This window comes from Lutjanus erythropterus, chromosome 13 (genome assembly GCF_056507025.1).
Source record: "Lutjanus erythropterus isolate fLutEry1 chromosome 13, fLutEry1.hap2, whole genome shotgun sequence".
In the NCBI taxonomy this organism is placed as follows: domain Eukaryota; kingdom Metazoa; phylum Chordata; class Actinopteri; order Lutjaniformes; family Lutjanidae; genus Lutjanus; species Lutjanus erythropterus.
In genome coordinates this window covers 15117330-15140159 of record NC_139329.1, presented here as the reverse complement: position 1 = coordinate 15140159, position 22830 = coordinate 15117330, and the positions used below count along the sequence as shown (strand labels likewise).

Genomic DNA, 22830 nt, shown 5'->3' with positions numbered 1-22830 from the left:
GTGTATATGTGTAAAGAAGGGGTTATGCAGCAATTTACTCAGTCAGAAATGATGTCTCTTATTGTGTGTATGTGGATACACACAATAAGTTGCATGAAGTGCATCTGAACTCACCAATGCCTGAAGCAATTTTGTTCTTCAGTACAACATTTTAGATGTGGAGAGCCTCGTGGATCCAGAGGATAACCGCCTCAAACATTAATTCTCAACTTGTTCACTCACTCCTCCAGTGTTCATCTGTCTGCCTCATAGTGGCAGTGTCTCCAGATGGCACATTGAACTACAATCATTCATTTGACTCTTTACTGCAGGTCTGTTTAACTGTGTAGGGTACTTCTTGTCTATGGTACTGGGGCTGAAACAATGCCCTTTTTTATGCCTCTGTGCTGCCAGCAGCAGTGACTCAATGCATTATGTTTTACAGGTTGTCAGTCTGTACGGAGAGATATATGTACGTCCCATTCTTTTGAATGTGATATGTCAAGAACACCATATGAAATTCTTCAACCTTGGCATGAGCACAAATATGGACACGAGGATGAACTGATTCAATTTTGGTGGTCAAGGTCACTTTGACTTTACTATCTCATTCTTGTGAATGTGATATTTCAGGACTAACAGCACAGAATTTCATCAAATTTGGCACAAATATCCACTTTGACTTAAGGATGAACTGATGAGACTTTAGACGTTAAAGGTCATGGTCAGTGTGATATTACGCCCATCCCTTTCTTGTAAAGTTAATATATCAGGAATATCTGCAGGGATCTTCTTTGAATTTGGCACAAACGTCCACTTTGACTTAAGAAAGAGCTGGTGGTCAAAAGGTTAACGTCACTCTGACCTCACAAAACACGTTTATGGCCTTAACGCAAAAATTCTTACACCAAGTATGACAATATTTAAAATGATGACGTGACTTTATGCCCAAAAGGTGAAAGGTCAACTTCACTGTGACATCATGATGTTCTACAAAAGCACTTGATACTCTATCAGTCTTCTGTACTACTGTGAAGTCATTAGAAATTATTCACACATCAGTGTCAATATAGCAATAACTTTCATTTTGCCAGAAAATACACTTTTTTGACTAAATTCCTTCACTCACTCTGCTTCTTCACCATATACATTATATGAGTCCGGACAGATATAGATATAAACTGCAACCTGACTTGTTGGTGGACGGATACAAACACAAGACAGTAATTTTAGTTTCGATTGACCTGCAAATAATTATTTTGATTAATTAGGTACAGCAATTGTTTCAAACATTGAAAATGTCAAATTGCCAGAGCTGACAGTGACAGTGACAGGGAAGTAATATTTTAATATTTTCAAAAGATTCTGTCTTGAGCTACTAATTGATTCATCTGTTGTTTCAGATATTTGACACCAGAATAAAAAAATAACTAGACTGCACTGAAACCAAGTCATTACCTTCAGCTTTCCTCAAATGAAAATACACATTTTAAATAAGTTGACCCTGTTTCCTGTTTTTGGTTTTCGGTCATTTCTTCTCATGTAAAGCACAGAGCACTAAGCACTAATCCTGTTTGCTGAGGAGCGACAATTTTGGCCCCCAGCACTTTTTGGAAGTAGTGCCTCGATTCCAACTTTGTACAAGAAAACAAAGACTAGCAGCTTCAGAGCCAAGCCAGAAAAAAAACAATTGCTTTGTAAAAACTATCACTTACTACAGCCATATAACTGCAAGCCTGTGGAATGGGGCAACTATGATGTAAAAAATTTCTCACCTGCAAAAATCCCATCCTTTCAACTGCTCCCCAAAGAATAGACCACATAATTGAGGTGAGTCTTCTTGCTTCAGGTCAAACAAACAAATTACCACTGCTTCTTTTAATAATCTCCCATCTTTCTTTTAATCCAGGCATGGGAGCACAGGTGTAGACACACATGCATGCACAATAAAGTCAGTCTGCAGGGATGAAAAAGGGATTCTGAAAATTGACCAATCAGTGGGAGCCAGAGGGAGAATATATTAAGAGATGGTGTCTCAGCCTGAGTCCATTTGTTCTCAAAATTCTCAGTATTCACACTTTAATTAAAAAGCGCCAGTAGGTACTCATTTGTACAACCACACAGTGTGTTTACTTGAACATTCTCTGATGACTGTACAGTAATTAAAAAAACATTGATAAGTCACTGGGCAGGAAGTGATCTATACACCTGACAGATAGAAGCACAGAATGAATTGTGTCATCTAAAATATTTATACAGAGGCACAGAAAGCAAAGTAAACACACTGACTAAATACGCACTCTAAAAACAGTCCAGGTATGTAGAGAAGAGACAGGTATAGATTGATACAGTATGGCAGGTACAGCAGGAAGAGTGCGTAATTATATATGTGTGTGTATATATGTATATACACACAGAGAAGCAGAGAGGAGTACCAGTACAAAACCTAAGCAATGAACCACTGTAGACAGGGTCCGCAACAAAAGGTACTTTAGCCACTGAAGAGGTCCACCTAAAACAATCACTATTGTTTAAGTGTAGTCTGTAGGTATTTTCACGGCTTTACTTTGCTGTCAGACTTCCTTTTCTCACAGAATACGGCTAAAAAACTTTGAGGTTGCTGGTCAACCGCAGCCCTGATCTTTTTATTCATGTTATGTGTCCCTTTCAATAGCAGTTCGTTGCTTAGCGTCATACAGCTACACCACTGCTCCTCTCTGCTTCTTCAAACTGAGGGGGTGCCGACCGACTATGGATAAGTACCTCATACAAACCCACACCAAATAATCAGAACTATCCCCTCCTATGTCCAGGTGGTATTGGTGCACATGTGTCTGTGTACATGCAAGGCTCACTTTATTGCAATGCGACTTCATTAAGCCACATTTTCACATGCATGACTGAGCAGGTTCTGTAAGGTTGCTTTAGTCTCTGATTGTGTTTAGAAAAGCAGAGGCTCAACACTGTTTAAGCTATAAAGGAATCCTGGCATGAAAACAAAGCCAAGATGCCTCATTAGCCAGGCATTGGGAGTCTACACCAGTGACCTAACCCCGACTCAGCCATGACTCAGGTCACAATGAACTGCTCCAGGGCTGATTTTAAACAACACAGTCTTTTGCACTGTGGCTCTGCCGTTAAATAAACTGAAGCTCTGTGATAAGAAAACTTTTTTGCAGTGCAGTGTCTTTCAGTTTTGTTATATAATGCATGCTGGGGAATTTGGAAACAATAAATTCATCATTTGGGTTTATTGTGACTACCCATCGGCTTAAAAGGAAAACCATGTACTAATGAAGCCCTGAAACGTTTCACTAATTTCATGATATGCTTACTTTTTTTTTTACATTTTGAATATTTATGACTGAACTAATAACATGTCAAATTAAATTTTCAAGGTAGGAATTCCTTGTGGATCATCGCAGTGTATACTAAAAACAGGTTGTCTTGCATTACTGATACTAATTTAATTAGAAACAACATTTTTCAGCTGAGCTGTTGAGGCTGTGCCCCAACAGATTCTTTGTAGCAGGAGTTAATAGCACACCTTTGAAATAAGGCTTGACTCTCATTTGAACAGTTCAGAGAACATACCGTTCCATAAAGTTGATATAGTTTTTAAATTATGAATGGAGCAGTTTCCGCTTTTGATGACAAGCGCACAAGTCTGGGTTGTTCTCAGCTTCGAGAGTTTTTCTGTGTGGACATATTGATTGAACTGCCCTAGGCTCTGTGAATGATGTAAATGTTGAATGTTGCTGGTATTATTCAGCCCTGAAGGTTTGATTTTTCTCTATACTGTTGCAAAGGAAACTGTGGTAATTACAATTGGAGCAAAGCAGGGCTGTCAGCTTTTCTCCAACAGCATATTTCTTTCAATTTTGTGGGCAGTGGCTCTAAAAAACTCTTTAATTGGCCCAAATGAAAACAAAGCACACGGCTGGGACTATAACAACATTACAAATTTATTGTCCTAATATAATGCAATCAAAGTAAGTTTCAAATAAATACAGTACACATTACTAACTCAATACTTCAATATAGAGATTCATCAAAAATGGACTGGTGTGGTATACTATCAGTATAGTAACATAGTAACATAGTAGCATAGTTATTCTGTATTTAGCATTTAGCTTAGCATACCATCTGATGCCATTTGAACACCAACAATAACTGATAATATTAATGATGTCAGGGCAGATATCAAGGTAGTATCAGGGCATCAAAAGAAAATACTAGTTAGAAGGATAACTTCATTGTTGATTTTGATATCTTCAGGAGAATCATTGACATTGATTGCTTGCAAGTTTTACTCTTTCATACATAAATATTTTCATAAAGTGTAGCGATTATTTGCTTAAGAATAGTTTAAAACACCTGTCTAATGATATCCCATGTACAGTTTACTCATTGGTCACTGGCTTAAGTTAGCCCACAGTGTCGGTATTTGATAATTTGAGACTGAGTCTGTGCTTTGTCCTCCATCATAGGCTAAATTTTCTAAAGCCTGAAAACAGAGCCAAGAGAGGAGGTACAGAAGTCTAGTTTTCTCCCAGACTACTTGCATTAAAATATGCTGAAAGGTTATTATGGAATTTTTGTCCAAGGATGCCAAAAATAAACTGCCTACCACAGCTCTCAGTGTGTTTAATGCATATAGAAACTGTGGATTTGCAGTCATAATTTAAAGCAGAAATTTTTGTATGTCCTCTGCATTTTGGGTGTCTTAAAATCTGCCATCGTTAGCTATAAAGTAATGCTAGCGCAGTTAACCAACCAAGCAGTGGATAAACAGAAAGACATTTCCAAATGTGTACTTTTGTACTGGCAGTCTTACAGCAGTGATTCGAGAGCTTCATTGGTGAATGTCAGTTTTGCACACTGATTTCACAAATTGACTTTTGAGTCTTATGAAGTGTTTGACAAGGTAAACCAAGAAAAAAATCTTACCCAGTTCCAATATTTGAAACTACGTATTTGTCCAGATCTGAAGCTAATTAAATTTAGAGCCACATCTTAGTCAGTGAGGCAGACAGCCAGTCAGCGCTCCACAGCCTCCACTCATCAGCTCTTCTTCTCACATCTGCTGGGCTGCCAAGGAGCCACTGCTTTTCAAGATGCTGTTAGTTACACAGTGTCAAAATCCCTCTCTGGCACAGCCATCTTCTCACTGTTAGTCAAGGTCCTGTGCAATCAGTGCCAGGCAGAATATTAAAGGTAACAAAGCAGGCCTTCTTGTCCTCAAGGTCCTCTTGACTGAAATAAACCAATTGAGCTCAGGAGTGGGGCAACAAGTACTTTGGCTGTAGTACATGACAGTGATACAAGTGTAGCGCATGCATACTGGGACAGTGTGTGTGTGGCATGCTAAATATTGTATACTGGCATAGATTCATAGCAAGAAAATAAATGTTATGGGTAAGCCTCATGAAATAATGCATTTACATATTCTGGAAATTGACAGAATCCGAAATAAGATTAAATTTTTCATTTGGCTCATGAATAAAACTTTTGCCTGCAATGTTTATGGTAACCGTCACATACTGGCAGTCAACAAATCACATCCACCGTTTTGACATTGAAAAATCTTTTAAGCCCCCCAATCAGAATTAAACAGAAAAGCCAGCGTGTGGATAATGTTTACAGCTCGCTCAGCGCTTTGTTCCAGACTGCTCCTTTAAACGCTCATGAATATACATGAGCACAACTGGTAGATGAAAGTGAAAATTAATTGGTCAGATTTAGAGCCACAACAGCTGTGGTCCAAGTTGATGTAAATTATGTTGTTTACCTTTTATTTGTTTCCCACAGCACCTGCGCAACCATTTTAAATATGTTTTATTCTCTCTCTCTTTGTTTGCAGCGCGACATTGAAGCCAGGCCAAGGTAAGACTGCCGCTGTGATTCATGTTCACTTTTTCTTAACTGGATACACTCTTAGAAATAAGGGTTCCAAAAGGATTTTCTTGAAGGGATGAGGTTCTACCCAGAACCATTTTCTTCTGAAGAATCCTTGTTTGAAGGAAAGGTTTGCAAGACTAAGGATTCCATTAATAATCCCTTTCCTCCATATACCCCATTTTTTAGAAGAAAGAGTTCTTCAAGGATTGTTTAAGTCCTTGAAGAATATGTTATAGGAAAAACTCTTTTTTTTAAAAAAAAATGTGCATGGTTGAGCTCCCTGGGTGGGTTCTAAATAAAATTTGGAACATAAAGGGGCTCAGTTGAACTCCCTTAGAGTGTTCTTAATAAAACCCATGGAATAGAAAAAGGTCCTTAGTAAAACCTTCTCAGTGTGTTCTACATAAAACCCTTGGAATATAAAAGGTTCTTGTAGAGCCCCCTTTGTGGATTCTAGGTAATACCCTTGAATATAGTAAGGTTCTTGGTCGAAAACCCCTAGTGTGTTCTTAATAAAACCCATTGACTATAAAGAAAAGTTTCTCAGTAAAACTTTCTGGTTGGTTCTTGTTGGCACCCTTAGAGGGTGGAACCTCTCACATGGCTTGAACATCACATCACAGATAGTTCTAATTCTAACCATTTATGTTGGGTTCCAAGTAGAACTCTCTAAACGGGTTTCAAGTGTAACCTTTATAAAAGGTTACCAGGAACCAAAAAGTGTTCTCATATGGGGACAAGCCAAATAACCTTTTATGGTTCTAGTTAGCATCTTAATTTCTAAGAGTCTAGCTTAGCGGGCACTAAGGACACTTCAGAACCTCCTCACACAGGTTCTTGTGCCATCAATCGCTATGAGACGGACGAGTATTCATCTCGCATAATAACATACAAACACACCTTCCAAGTCCTTTTCCCTCTTAAATCTTCCACCTTCTCAGTGACTCACTCAAACAAGTCACCCACTGCACACAGACTCACCTACACACATAAACCCTCCAGTCCCTCAGATCACATGCGAGTCACGTCGGTGCCCCAGCAAGGCAATTAGTAGCTCTCATCTGTGTGTGCCCGCTGGAATCAAAAGAGGTGACAGTCTGCCGGGTCCAATAAGACTGCCATGGACAGTAGTTGACAGGCTTTAGCTGTGCATATGCGCGTGTGTGTTTATATGCATGCATGTTGTGTCATTAGTGAGGTCAGATCTGGCCCTCTGATATACCATCGTATTTACATTTCGTATGTGTCCCCACAGTTATGTGAGACAAAGGGTGAGAAACTGCACCAGACAGACACAGCCATATAATTTTTCAGCTGCTTTTACAGTTTGTTTGTGTCTCCGTTTTTTGCCTACACTACATATTTCACCTTTTATCTCCGTCTGTGTCAGACAATCTGAAATGGATAGTCCTCTCCCAATCCCACACTTATTGATCTGTTGACACGAAAGCCTCTCTGCCTCCCTCCCTCAGCCGGAGCAGGAGCGCTCCTAGCACCACCTGCTGTCTCTCCCTGCCTCTCGTCCTGGCTGTCTCTCTGGGCTTTCATCTCACAGTACCCCTCCCCTCTACAGATACAAGACACACATGTATACACACAAACACAGACAGTTTCAGCAAATGCCAGCACATCCGTCCTCAGAGACAAGAGCTTTGTTTTCTCTGAGAATTTATTTAAATTGAAGGCTGAATACAAAAATAGTTTGTGCCACAAAATACACAGTCTTGATGGACAACTTTCTTGTTTTCTGCAAACAGAAATTTAATTTTTAATTTGACTTTGTTCTGTTGATATTGTTGCACTGCCTGCTTGTGGAAAATGTGCTGTATTCCCTCTCTGGAGTGTAATGTACCTTGCTTTTAATAAGCAAAGAAAGTCATGACCATGGCTGGCGTACAGTGCCAACATGTAATATGTTATTGATTGGTCAGCCAGTATTATGACCCCTAAGCTCGGGAGCAGATGGCAGCAAGCTTGGACCCAAGGGTGAGATGGAGCTAATAGTTTGCCCTCAGTCAAGGTTAACCTCCACATCTCTACACACTCACATTCACACTCCCGGATATAATTACTCCCAGAGTCCCCTGCATTGCCCTAAATTGCGGTGGGTGCAGAATCTACTGGGCTAGTGGAAAATGACACTCATTTTGGAGAGAAATACTGGGTTGTTTTGGAGAGGTTAGCAGAAAAAAAGGAATGACACAAGTGAATTCTGGACAGCTTCATGTGTGAGTTTATTATAGTGGTTTTAGCCATAGAGATAAGACATTTTAAAGGAGCAGTTGTAACAATTCCATCTCAAAAAAATTGTCCTGTAGTCCACATAGTGAGTGGGAGGCATAGAATATACATTAAGTAGGCTGAAATCCTTTTTAATAAACTGCCTGTGGTTGAAGTGACTTGTTTAGACCCCGTCTCCTCCTTTCTAGACTCCAGGAAGCTTAGGCAGGTTGCAGGATTACTGCAGAAGAGCAAGACGAGCCTAACATTGTAATTTGACAATAACAAGCAGCAATGAGTCCTGAATCTGTAAGTTTAGCAGCTGTTTATAGCTGCAGATTGCCTGTTGATGTAAAGCTAAGCCTGTTGCCCTGCTGATGTACTGCTGTGAAAATACACACTCTGGAGTTTGTGTTCAGTGACTTATCTGTCTCACTGACTGCCAGGCTCCATTGATATATTGCTTAATTTAGTCGTTATAAACATCTACTCCTTCTAAAAAATTATTATAAAAATTTTTATGACTCAAATTCTTAGACACTTACTAATTCAGCCAACATTCTGCATTAATTTGACCTCTAAGTAGACAAAAAAGTGAAACTGGCAAACAGTAACACCTGTTTCAGACCAGAATAGATATTTGACAGAACGACACAGCTGTTGTGATCAATATTTCAACTTCGCATATTTCCTTAATCTCTGGTGACATATCATGGTCATTTAATGATTTATTAAAATAAAAGTATTGTAGATTTCTCTTTTATGGCTTGAAGGTGAAACAAACAAGGTTGTGAGGGGGTGAAAAACAGATGAAGTGAAATTGGTGGAGGGAAAAAGAAGGAGAGAGATTTTGCAGGATCAAGTGAAGAGTGGATGTTTAGGGTTATGTGCAATGGGATCCAGACAGCAAATTGATTATGGAGCAGAAACACTAATCCGCTGTCTGAGCCCCATATCTCTGCTGTAGACAGAGCATCCCCCACAGGACCACAATCCTGCACCCACACGCATCTTTCCCGGACTTCCTCATCAATATGATCCCCCGCCTCTCCCCAAGCCTCTTAACATAGGTACTCCATGCCTGCCAAGATTTGTCCTCCCCTGAATATAAATCTTGCTTTACCCCCCACAACACAACCTCCTCACTGTTGCCTCTGTGATGCATTGCAAATTCTGCTTGCTGTCCTCAGCTTTAACCCCCCCCGCACCCTCTTTACAACGCTTTTGCCTAACTTGAACCTTTTATGCATCTGTTTGTGGATGCGTCATGTGTTTGTCTTGTGTACATGCATTTATGTGTATTTGTATGTATTAATGTTCCTAATTGGCAAATCAGAACAGTATTTATCTTTTGGATCTAATCTAGCTGTTGTAATCTATTTGTAAATCGTGTTTGTGTGTCTACGTGGATGTAATAATGTGCCCAAAGCTCTGAACTTACAGGCTATGCTAGTATCTTACAGTGTATTATGACTAGTGTTGGGTACCATTCACTTTTGAACCAGTACAGTACTGCTACCACTACCTATAATTCAGTACCGGTACCAACTATACCTTTTTTCAGTAGTTTAAGTTCTCTGTAGAAAGAAAGTTGCAAAGAAAAGTCCAAATTTAACTTCAACATCATTAGTGTACTCATTTAAAATATTTTATTTATTTAGAGCATTTTAAACACTACACAAAATAATCCCTCCCATCCCTCCTCTTTCATCCCAAACCTATACCTACATCCTCACATACGTTTTAGCCAACAAAATAGTATGTTAGTAAGGTATTTTGGTAGCAGCTAGTGGCTGAGTGTTGGCTAACATTAGTAAAATGCTAAGCCAACCAAGATAGTGGTTATATCCAACAACAACAACTAACCCAGCTAGCTAGGTTTTGACATAGCTAAATAAATCTCACACACTCTTGTAGCATAGTAAGAAATTTCAGATGCAGCCAGTGGTTGAGCGTTGGCTAATGCTAGTAAAAATCCTAAGCCATTGTAACACAAGACAGTGTAAATAGCTGAGTTATCTCAAACAACAACTTATTCAACGAACCAATTCTTTCACCCAAATACACACCAGGTACAGAAATTTGGCACTAAATTTAATAAACATGAGCCAATACTCTGTATTACCCACCAAATTATGCTGGTACTCCTAAAAGTACAGGGCTTAGACATTTAATGTGTCTATTATATAGATTTAATTAAAAGAGAAACAAGTAAATGTAGCAATTAAATTTATTACTAAATTGTATTTCTCTCTCATAGGATGTGTATATATAACTTAGTTTCTTTCTTGAAATTCTGAGACACTATTTATTTGCTTTCACATTTTGCAGTCTGAGCCCTCAGTGATCACAGAGGGGCCACAGCACATCAGGAGTCACCATGCCACTGATCAATAGTTGAGATGAGTGTCTCTGACTGACTTCACACACATGAATACACACACACACACACACACACACACACACACACACACACACACACACACACACATACACACAAACAAAGGCAGGATGGGGAGAAAGGGTTTATTGCTGCAGTAACGCTTTAATTCCAGAAAGGCACTTTTATGTTGTCTCCTGAGATGCATGCTTAAGAGAGAAAAAGATACAAAGACAGTGAGACAGTCAATGAGAGATAAAGAGATATACACCAAGGAATTCCACTCGTTAGACCTAAATTTGCTGTTCTTTTGGGACTTGGGAAGATTTATTTTTAGTTGACATGTAGAAGTATCTAGTGTCTCTTGGCTTCTAAGTTTTTAGCTTGGGTGTTTTGGAGCTTTAGCCACCAAAAAAAGAGTCATTATAGATGACTGATGTATTTATTTCTTCTCAAAAAGTCAGTGTTTTGGTTTGCCCTCATTCTCTTGCAAAATATCAATCTTTTTGAGATGAAATATATGCACTGACGTTATGAGAAAACAGCTTCTGAGTCTTCTAGAAGCTAATAATGTGGCTGTATGTTAACAGGCTAACAGATGAGTAAGCGATGCGCTTGCCTGACAAATATGCAATATACACCACATACTGTACATCAGGCTCCAGAAACACAGCTTAGCAGAAATGGCAGATTACGTCTGGGAGCAAAGAGCAGTGTCTTTATCAACATTATGCTCGTGTTTTTTTGCAAAATTCTAGCCAAGAGAAGCTCATTTGCTCTGCAACATTGTGACTATTGTAGATGTACTTACATTCTAACATTAACTTATTTGCTAAATGTGGCTATTGTTACAACTGTGGTAGCTAATTATAAGAATTAATATGAAGTTGCTCACACACAAATTAATACTTGCTCCAACACAAATCGGGCCTAATCGATACCGGATTTTGAGGCCAATACCATATAATATAAACAACTAAAAAATTGTGAAAAATGAAATTCTACTCTATACAGAATATAATTTACAGAATATAGAATCACATTTGTTTGCAACAATCCCTAAAAGTGGAAAAGATATGCAATGGAGGCAGGATATTTTACAGTTTGACAATAAAATTACTGTCCAAAATGATACCAGTGCACTTTCACTCTTATTTCTAATCATTATAAACAACTATACTTTGAAAAAATCAAGTAAAATAAGGTATATATTAAACCTAAATTAAGAAAAAACATGTTTATGCTGATATAGCTAACAAATGAAAATATGCTTTATGTTCTCTTTACAAAAAGTTTTAATATAGGCATATATTGGTCAAAATATATGCCAGTACCAATATAAAGTAGTAAAGTTGTGATTGGCCAGTATTGGAGCAATAATATCAGTAGACTAATACAGCAGTCTAGCTCTAACAGGAACAGTCAAAACATAAAACCTAGACCCTGACTGCTCTTCATTTTTTGGCTTTTTTCTGTCTTTACTGGGGAGATAACTTAATAAAAATGCAGGCATCAGTGAACATTGGTATAGCTTAACAGCCACATCCAAAACTAACATCCAGAAGCAGTGATTCATGGAAGCAGTGTCATATTTAAGTTAGGTCTTTCTGGAGATGTTTTCTTTGCCTCCCATAGTGAGGCTTCCCTTGTGTTTTCCTATCCTGTCAGTCTTGGCATATAAAGAGAAGCAGTGAAAAGAAGAGGTCCTAAAGAAGAAACACTTCCCAAGGAAACTGAAAATAACTGCTCAACTCTTCTAAGTCATCACTGATTGGCTAGTTTCTCATAGCAGTTCAGTGGTATGGCTTTTTTCTGTTCAAATGTATTTTCAAAAAAAATGCATGAATACTCGTCTACAATAGTAAAAAGCTTATTTGATGCAGCTTTCTCCATCTATGCCATGCTTTTTTCTTGCACCCATTAGCATTCTGTCTTGTCTACACCTTTTGGGAAAATAAATACATTATATTATATTATACTAATTTTATTTGCAGATTTGAAAGAGGAGGGAAGAAATAAGATAATAAGTCTGCAAAACCTCATGGCTTAATGTTTAAAAAACATGTCACCCTGAAGGTATACAGGGGTCTATGGGAGTATGGTTAAACACACAGTACTATGCATATGTTACAAATGAATGGAATAAAATAGACGAGTAATCGTAATGCAAGGAAAGTGGAAGGAAGCCTTGCAGCTCTATCTTATCTCCTAAACAAAAATTCAATAACTTCAGCTGATAATCTGGTTTATTTCTGAGCTTAGCTTCAGTCAAATCCCCTTCATGATGAGTAAATCTATAAGAAGAAAAACCATCCGAATTACGAAAAGTTGAAGCTTTGCGACATGTAGCAAATTTGCTTAGCGAGAGCGATGGAGGCCTTCTCAGCATATAAATCACACAGCATAATCACAGTAAAATGGTAAAGCTCGCTGGGGAGCGTAGCACTTCTAATTACAATGCAAGGTCCCCCCATTCATTGCTCCAATCACTCACGTCTGCTGTATCTCCTGAGCTCCTGTCCCCTGCTTCACTCACTTTATCATGCATGCATGGCCCAGAACACACACACACACACACACACACACACACACACACACACACACACACACACACACACGGCTGCAACGTGGGAAGATGCCATCTCTCCATTTCCCTTCTCTGTTCTTTTCACTTTTACAGATGCACACACATTTACTCTGTATGGCTTACATTAATTTACACCTATACATAAATCATGTGCTGTAAAGTTTCTTCATTGACTGTTTTGGTTTTGAAGACACTCTCTGACTGAATCATATAGTATTTTCTTTGTAATGCATTAAATTTAAGTCCGTCTAATCTATCAGTACATACAGACACATTGTAAATGTATGAACATTTACAAACTTCAGAAAGGAAGTGTAGAAATCAAATTAAAGATCATCTACTTGTTCACAATTGGTCTTCATGAATGTACATACCTTATTGTTACTCTGGCACCATAGTGGCACTTGTTGTCTATATATCACATATCACTTTCTGATTGATGGACCTGAGAAAAATTTGTTGCATCCACCTGTCAGAAGTACTCCACTATAATCTCAACATTTGAAACAGCAACCAACAGTCCTGAATGGCAAGATTATTTTTTCTTTTTCTGCCTAGGAGGCTCACAAAGTTATGACACATGATTCCTATTTCCAGTGCTTAAAGCAATAGTTCACCCAAAAATGAAATTTCACTCTATTTCTACTGACCCCTGTGCTGATGTGAGGATGGGTGAAGATATCCTGTTCACAAAACACTCCTGGAGTTTCAGCGGAAAACAGTGTTGCAGCCAAATCCAGTACAATTGAAGTGGTGACCAGTTTTAAAATGTAAAAAAATAACACAAAAAACCCACAGAGTGTCTCCAGACTGCATTTTAAAACTGGTCACCATTCACTTCAATTGTACTGGATTTGGCTGCAACGCTGTTTTCTGCTGAAGCTCCGGGAGCTTGTACTCACCACTGACCATGCTCACTGACAGAGAAGAGCAATGGGGCAAATCACTCACTACTGTGTGTCTCATTGAGTGAAGGCTGTAGACACCCCTCAATCATGGCGTACATTCACGTGAACACACGAAAAAAAGGGTGCTGACAGGAAAGCGAAGCAAGCACGTTGGTACACAGCTTATCTGCCTGTCTGAGCTGCTTGCCCTTCACTGGGTCAAATAGATGGGTTGAGTGAAGCAGGGAGGTGTCATGGGAGCGTGGCCAGAGGACACAGGACAGAGCTCAGAGATTAGGACATGGAGGGCGGGAGCTGCATTTCCTCTAATGAAAAATTTACATCGTCTCCTACGAAAAGGAGGCACTACAGCCTCTCTTGCCTTTATACCAGTCTGTTTATGTGTGTGTGTGTGTGTGTGTGTGTGTGTGTTTGTGTGCTCACGCCAACATGCCCTCATTTAATAATTTAAAATGTTTCAGCTAGATGCATCTTTATCTGTTTTTCAGTGTATGCATGTGTGTGTACGGCCTGACTGCTTGTTATGACTGTACTAAAACCTCTTCATTAATACTCTCCTCTTTCTCTCTTACTCTCTTCTTCTCTTTTCTGTCTTTCTCTTGGCCATCACGATTCCACAGGGGTGGATCAGACGTCCCAAATGAATGCAAAGCACACACAAACCAAACTGACAAATACAGAGACATGCATTTAGATGACAAGAGACTATAAGCATGCATAATTCATGCCATATGCACAATGTTCCTCCAGTTTTTAAAGTATCACTCACTTGCATTAATGTGTGTGCATGTGCATTTGTGTGTGTGGGCACTTGTGTTTCACGGATATTGTCGGCGTTAGCATGACTCACATCAAACATTTTTTGGAAATGCTCGCAGAGGGGCGTGTGTAGAGGTGTTAAACGGAGAAACTAAGCGCACTCACAGAAATAAAGGAGCTAACTAGAAGCATAAAAGCTTCTTTGATTTGTCCCCATAAGAGAACCTTTAATAAAATTCCACTGATTAAAAAAAATGTCGCAGAACATGAGAACATAAAGGGGTATACAGTCTGTGAAAGATTTCACTCAGAACACCCTATGAGAGGTTCTACAGAGAAGCCTTCTATGGTGTTATGGTTCCACCCAGGTGCCTCTCTTGGAGTTCTATTTAGAACCTTTCCACCTTGTAATGGTCCTAACACAAACACACCCAGGGGGTTCCACCAAGACCTCTTTTATACAAGAGATCTGTCTAGAACCCACCCAGGGGGTTCTTCCCTCAACCCTTTTATATTCCAAGAACATCAAAAACTTTTCCAGGGTGTTCTACCAAGAACCTTGTTATGTTATGGTAAAAAAGAGCCCTTGACAAAAGAGTTCTTCTCCTCCTCTGTCTTCCAATAAAGGTACTTTGGATGAAAAAGGTCCTTAATGGAACCCCTGGCCTTAGGAAGGATCCTTGACAAACTCTTTCTTCCAAAAACGGTTCTTCAGAAGCAAATGGTCCTGGGTAGAACATCAATCCTTCAGAAAAAACCCTTTTGGGAACCCTTATTTCTAAAGCGTGTAGATAAGTGCATGCAAGAGTGTGCTTCTGTTTGCTTTGTCTTTTGTGATGACTAATGGCAGTTATTTGTTTCTCCTGAAACTTTTCCTGAATACAAATGAGGCAATTTACCTAGAAAAAAACACGCTGCCTCTGATTTAGAGTTGGGTTGCTTCAGCTCCGCGCATCTATTTCACTTCAGATTCCAGACTCCATCCAAAGTTTTCAGTGAAGTATGACGGTTCAAAGAGCAAGTGGGGGAGAGGGAAGCTGTCTAATTGAATATCCCGTTAAGGTGGCAAGTGTGAATCATGACTGTATGGCGCCTGTCAAAATGCAAAAGAGAGCAGACAGTTAGGGATGCGTTTTTGTGAAACAGACATGACAGGTACAAATGTATTTTCAAACAGAAACTGCTTCTTTTGATATTGGACTTGACTGCAGTGGGGATTGCCACCTGATAAGTCTGATGTACTGCAGGATTTTGGATTTCACCAGAGCCGGCACTGCTACTGGATTTATTAGTTGTTCATTTCCTACAGTATAGGCCTGTGAGGGCCAGGGACACAGTGTATAGAGCTTTGACCAGAGCTTTAAGAGTGCTTCTAGTATTGATCTGCTGGGTAGATAGATACGAGTGGTCTGGCGAGTACTGTGTGTGCTGTCTGCGATCCCGAAGAGCAGAGAGTCGGCGATAAGTGTCTATGATGCATCCGAGGCTATAGTGTGGCAGAATCAGGTTACTGCTGTGTTTGTGTTTATGCTCTGAGCCTGTCGTGCCCATGAATAATGGATTGTTAATCCATGTGTGTAAAATACATCTCTCTACCACATACCTTTTCCTGCCTCTCCGATGTTTTTTGTTGTATGCATGCAAAGGTGTGTTTGTACTTGCACTTTTGTTGTATTCTGTGTGTGTGCTCATGCGTTTGTGTGTGCTGAAGTGCTTTTCTTCAGAGATCAGTGTCAGCACAGTGACTTTATACCTTGAGAAAAGGAATGATTGTCAGATTTATTCTGCTGACATTGAAAAGCTGGTAAAAGAGCGATTTAACAATTTAACAAGGAGTACCACAGGATTCTTTAAATATTCATGTTTGTTGAACTTTGCCTTACAGTGCGAAGAAAGGCTAGATTAACAAAGTATTGGGTTAGGAACCTTTGCAGTTCATATTTTACATATCAGGCCGATGTTCTTATTCAGAGGCACTTTGTGCAACTTAAAGATTGAATCTGCAACAGTTTGTAAACGCAGCATCAAAATTGTCCCCCTCCTCCTACTTTCAGTGAATGACAGAGAGGTCGAGAGACGTAGAGTGTGAATTAGCAGAGGGTGCATGATCAGTGAGAACAAAACAGTGAATCAAAGAAATAAAACAATACTTTCTGGTTGTTTCTCAGTGGTTACATTCTAAAGCATAAATAAACAGGCCCACGTCTCTACACAACACTGTGTTTTGTATTAATAGAGCTGAAATGATCTTCAGTCTGCTCTACCTGCTTGTGTGTGTATGTGTGTAAAACTCTTTCTGCAGTTTTTTAGCATAGGAGATAGACACTGTTCTAGTGGGTCATAGAGGAACATTTAGAGCAGAGGGCCATCCAGGGACCTCCTACTGCAGAGGCACCTTGTTTTTGTTTTTTTTTGTTTTTTCTTTGTTTTTTTCAACTTGACCCACATAACCCCAACATAAGACAAACCAGTCAGTCATTAAATAAAACGAAACATTTAATTTACACAACGTTCACAAAATGCTGCTCATGAAAACCTCATACAATCATGTGAGGTAGCTGACAACACAAAACCACTGTGCTACATCTTACCAAAAACAGCAAACAAGCTAGTTATGCATTATTGAAACACACTGGCCAATTAGCTGTATTATAGCTGTATATAAGTGCACTGACGTTCTTGTGAGCCACAATGGAACATTTTGTAACTTCACAAGCAAGTGACTGTGACATACCCTCCACCTGAAACACTACTGGCTGAAGTGCAGAGGATGCAGCTGACACACCTAGCATTAGCCATGCTACAACTGCTGCTAAGCACAAATGAGAGAGGACTCAAAAATATTCAGTGTAATATATGTAGTAGGGGGTCTGTCAGCTAAGGGGTCTATAGCCTGAAAAACATTGAGGACCCCTGATTTAGAGGGATCATATTTAAATAATTCTATACATTGTTTTGTTTTGTTTTATTTTAGGAAAATGTTGCATACAGTGCCTTTAAAGTAAATGCCACTTGTATGTATATAACATCATTCTAAGCCAAGGAATGAAGACACGCAAGGAAGAAAATAGTACAATGACATAAGCATTTGCAGCACTGCGTTTTAGGATGAAATTGAGCACAGGTATGGTGTAACCAGGCTGAGATGAGCATAAGAGTATAGCCTGTAGAAATGAATTTCAACTCCACCAAGGAAGATGCGAGGTGACTGCTGAAGAGGAAAGGGAAAAAAGGTGGGTGGGTGTAAACAGCAAAATTACAGTAAGCTTTCTGGGCAGATGGCTAATACAGAATGGAAAGGCGTGAAAAATGAAAGAAAGCGTGGCAAATAATATTTCAGAAGGCTCCAGTGCACCAGACAGCAACAATAGGTTAGTCTGTGACTGTAAACTTCACCAAGCTTCCTGGTATGAGCATTTTATCTCTTCCAGTGGTCCATATTTTGTGATATCTGCTTCAGCAAATACCCTCACTGATAACCCTGTGCTATCTAATACGTAGGCTTGTGTTCAACATCATACTCAGTCATTTAGACTGAGAAAGCATACTTGTCTTGAATTCCTTTACCCTCTCCATGACTGTAAATTGAGGCAGCACACGTCATGTTAATGTCACATCGTAAAATGTGTTGATGTGTTATTATCTACTTCATTATTTATGGATACAGCACAGCGTTTTTATGTGCTGCACTCCTTTTCTCCCAGCCTGTCTTTTTAATTCCATTTCTCTGCACCTGCTCATTAGATTACTTCTCAAGCTGTCCCATCTAATAATCGCATGTCACATAGGAAAGCCTCTGCACTTTGTGTGTTCTGTTAAGAAGAAGGCTTATTAGTATCAGCAATAAAAAATAAATCCAAATGTGTTAATTACAGCACACTTTCCCCCTCGGAAGACAGCAGTACTTCTAGTGTGAGCGAATGTACGTTTTATGTGTGTGGTAGTATGTGGGTGACGCGTGTGTGTGTGTGTGTGTGTGTGTGTGTGTTTATGCACACATGCAATTATTTGAAAAGAAGAAAGTGTTAAGACAACAAGAAGTGAGAAGAAAGTGATTGAGGAAGTGCAGTGAGGAAGAAAGTTGGCAGATGGCAGAAGCTGGATTGCTACATCGAAGGTGCAGATGTTTTGATTTTCTCTTTTTTTATCTCCATCACATGTCAGAGAACATCTGGCAACATGTATCTCTGCTGCTGCAGTAATGAAATGACCTTCAACTGAGTCACATTTCATGTCTATAGGATGTTTTGTTGTCAGCCTGTAAAGCGTGACACATGATGCATAACAGCTGTAACACACAATTGTAAAGGTCAAGACATATTTTAAATAAAATGGAATCTATTAGTCAGTTGAAAGAAAATTAGCTGCTAACTATTTTGATAATTAATCATTCTTCTTCAATGTAAAGATTTGCTGCTTTCCTTTGTCATTACCTTCATAATTTATGGTAGTAAATGATAAGTCTTTGGATAAAGGAAGAGGTTAAACGTGCTTCAACGGACTCACAAGGAACTGCAGGCCTGTCCAGTGCTATCAAGGGCACAATACTCTTCTCACAGGAAAAGAGAACACAGACTCACTTTTCAGAAAATAATCGTTAGCATGCATAGGTATAATGTTTACCATATTGACAATTTTAATTCAGCATATTAGCATGCTAATTTTTGCTGATTAGCACCAAACAGAAAGTACAGTTGAAACTGATGGGGATGTCATTACATTTGTGTTTTGTCATAACACAAAGATTTTGGAGATGGTTAGAGAGAAAAAGTCCCAACAGTAGTTGTTGGAAAGAGTTTATTCAAAACCACAACTGTCAACCTCAAGTCAGGGCATCATCAAAGTCATTAGAATTCATTGAGACTGTGAATGTCTGTACATGAAAATTCATTCAGTAGTTGGTGTGATATTTCAGCCTGCACCAAAGCGGTGGAGAAACGGGCTGACATTACTATCTGTAGAGTCACGAGCACAAGCATGAATGTTGATTTACTCTCATTTAAACAATCTATACAGTAACTGGCAGGATATGTTGGGTACTTTTAAACGGCTTATCTGATCTCAACATTAACAGCTGCACTGTAATGATCAGCAAATGCCAGTGTTGTCAACGGAAATCACCACCACAGGAAACTGCCAATCAACCGGTTGTTAATTGGTCTGATGGGCACGTTGCACGCTGTAGGCAATCTACGGCTGCCTGTGAGTTTTGTTTGCATTTGAGAATAACATTATTTGGCTCGGGAACAGCTGATATGACATACTGTGCAGGAAGTGGACGAGGCAATTAGAGCTTCCCTCTCCTCCTGTCTTGTATCTTGTCAGGGAATTAAACACATTTACAAACAGGAAAAATAGGTTCTCCGGAAACTCTTTGCATATTCTCTCTCCCACTCTTACATTTCCACACACATATACGCACACAAAAACACACACACTTCTTCTCTCAGTGCTCTATCCACGAGGCAGATTGTCATACTGGATCTGTAGAGACTCTGCCTTCCATCCTATCATGCATGCAGTGCTCACGCACACACAAGTTAAAGCACTCAGAAGATGTCGCACTCTGTATAAACATTCATTATTCATTCTAAAAGCACACATAAACAAGACACACTCACACACACTCATACACACACTCACACGGTTACCACAGATAATTAGTGGAAGGATGGAAAGAACAAGGCAACTGTCTCGCTGCACAGACCGAAAGATGCTCACACACACATACTGTCTCACCTAGAGTGTCCCCTTTAACCGCACACACACACATACACACAGACACACGTACACATGCACATTGCATTGTGTTAGCCTTCAGGTGGAATTACAGGTCTGATTTCAGCTTGCTGGAGATGTAGGAGGACGATAGTGGCAGCCTGAACCAGGGGGCAATGAATCAGTGCCTTATCAAACCTCTGGCCCTAGGTATGAACTGTCAACACAGAAACTCACACATATACACACACACACATACACACACCATTGGCAAACATCTCCCTTCCACAGTTGGACACCGCAACAGCGTCATAGCACGTGTGTGACAGCTCGGCGGGACAGATGTCAGGGCACTCTTCACTCTCCCAGTCCACTGTCCATCCCTCTGCTCAGTTAGAAGTTGGCATGTTTAATTCAGCACCTTCACAACGAGTCCCATCAACATGTAGATTTATAGTACTGGCTGGAGAGGAATGAGGAGATGGTTGGGATTAAACTACCTCAGGATTCTAATGGGGGATTTAGCATGCACTTTGCGAAATCACCTTAATCCAGCGTTGTTCTGTGAAGGGAGGGGTGTGAGCAGAAAAAAAAAAAAATGGCTTTTTCTGACGGAGGTCCCATTTGTACGTCTGCATTTTCCCTTTTGAACCAGACAGTCTCTCAGTGGAATCATTAAATATTATTGCTTTTTGTGAATTTTGCCCAGGCACAGAGAGACATTAGCTGGTTTTGACTAGAAATTATGTATTGTTTTCAGATGTGATTATAGTTATAAATCCAGTTTCCAAGAATGGGCATTACTCGCTTTACAGTTTTTCAAAGTTGCTAGGACACATTTCTTGAAACGTTCCACCTTTTTCTCCAATCTGCAACCACAAAACCAAGTCTTCAAGCTGCATTCACAAGACCTCTGACACTTCTGACAAATCAAACAATACATTACACACTACAAAACACATCACTACATCTACATCACAGGCAATGAGGGAGAAATGGGAAGAAAAACTATTCTACCATTTTACCATCCATCTTACCATTTTTAAAAATCGAATATTGATTGAAATGAGCAAAATAAAATTGTAATCGAAATCAAAAACAAAATTGCAATTCTCCCAGTAATTTTTTTTTTTCTATTTGCAGCACCTAACACATGTCCAAAAAACATAACAACACTTCAAGGACGACACAGCGTAGCTTACTGGCTGTTACATCACAATTGATATCATATCTTTTCAAAGAAGAATTTGAAAATGTAAATGCCAGTTGTCAGGGTGTAAAACCAATGATCTGTAGATCTTTCGCAAATCAAGACTTGTTTACTAACTAAGTAATTGTCACTGAAAAAAAAAAAGTGTAAATAGAAAAATCTAATTGCATTGTGGGTTTTGAGAATTGTGTCACCCCAAGTAAGAGTTTTTCCAAAACACTGAATGATTTGATAAATGGCTTTAGGGCACTGAGCATTTGTTTCAGAGAATCACGTTTAGCGTTAAAGCAATTGTGACAAACTGTTAAAAACTAATAAATAAATAAATGAAATTGCTTCCAGTTTCCTGATGATGAAATATCCAATAGAGGCATGTCACCTTCAGGAGAAGGCAGGCTTTCATGACTGATGTTTTACAGGATGCATTAGTACACATAAAAGTTTATTAGTCAGTCGGCACTAGGGAGCTGTCGAGCCCCATGACTGTATTTCACTGTGTTGCAATGCTGCTTCTGTCTATTCTGCTTCTGCAGGAGCAAAACAACAAATTTCACCAACAATAAAGCCCAAACTAGTCTCAGTGTCTTGCAGCGCCATCTATAAATTGCTTATACATTTGCATTATAGCACAAAATTTGCATTAATAACTTTTCTTTAAAGGTGGTTTTGAGATTCTAACTGTTAATCTTTTTGTTTGTTGCAAGAGGCAGATCTTTGTTCTGCACCCTGAGGGAGGTCCTTCATTCACATAGTGTGTTTAACATTCTGCAGAGGAAAAAGCAGGGTGGGACGGATGAGGCATATGAGACTTTTATCAGACGAGATGAGAGCTGTGACAGTCTGGAGCCCAGGTTTTCTAGGCTGTCTATCTGGGTGTCCTTCACACTGAGGGCTTGGATGACGGGGCTTGGATGCAGGGGAGGGGGAGTTTTCATGTGACAGAAGGCTTTGCCTAATAGCCAGTCTGTTCTCCAACTCTGTCTGTTTTTCTCTGTCTCATAGACTCTTTTTTTCTCTCCTCCTCCTCCTCTTCTCTGGCCATATGTGCCTCTGACATCCCTCCATCTCTATGATAGAGGAGAGCGCAGACAGAGGAGGAGTCGGCATCGTCTCTCCAAGTGTGGTGTAAACAGGCTTTTAATTTTCAAATCTCTCCAGAGCAATCCAG

At 39.5% G+C, this 22830-nt stretch overlaps 1 protein-coding gene across 2 annotated transcripts in view; it reads left to right on the top strand.

Moving 5' to 3' along the window:
- trim44 (tripartite motif containing 44) overlaps positions 1 to 22830 on the top strand; it is a 58981-nt gene that overhangs the window by 19229 nt on the left and 16922 nt on the right. For both annotated transcript variants that reach the window (XM_084734727.1, XM_084734726.1), the window contains exon 5: positions 5843 to 5865. In XM_084734727.1, the coding sequence (XP_084590853.1) occupies positions 5843 to 5865 (23 nt within the window). The remainder of the gene's footprint in view (positions 1 to 5842; positions 5866 to 22830) is intronic.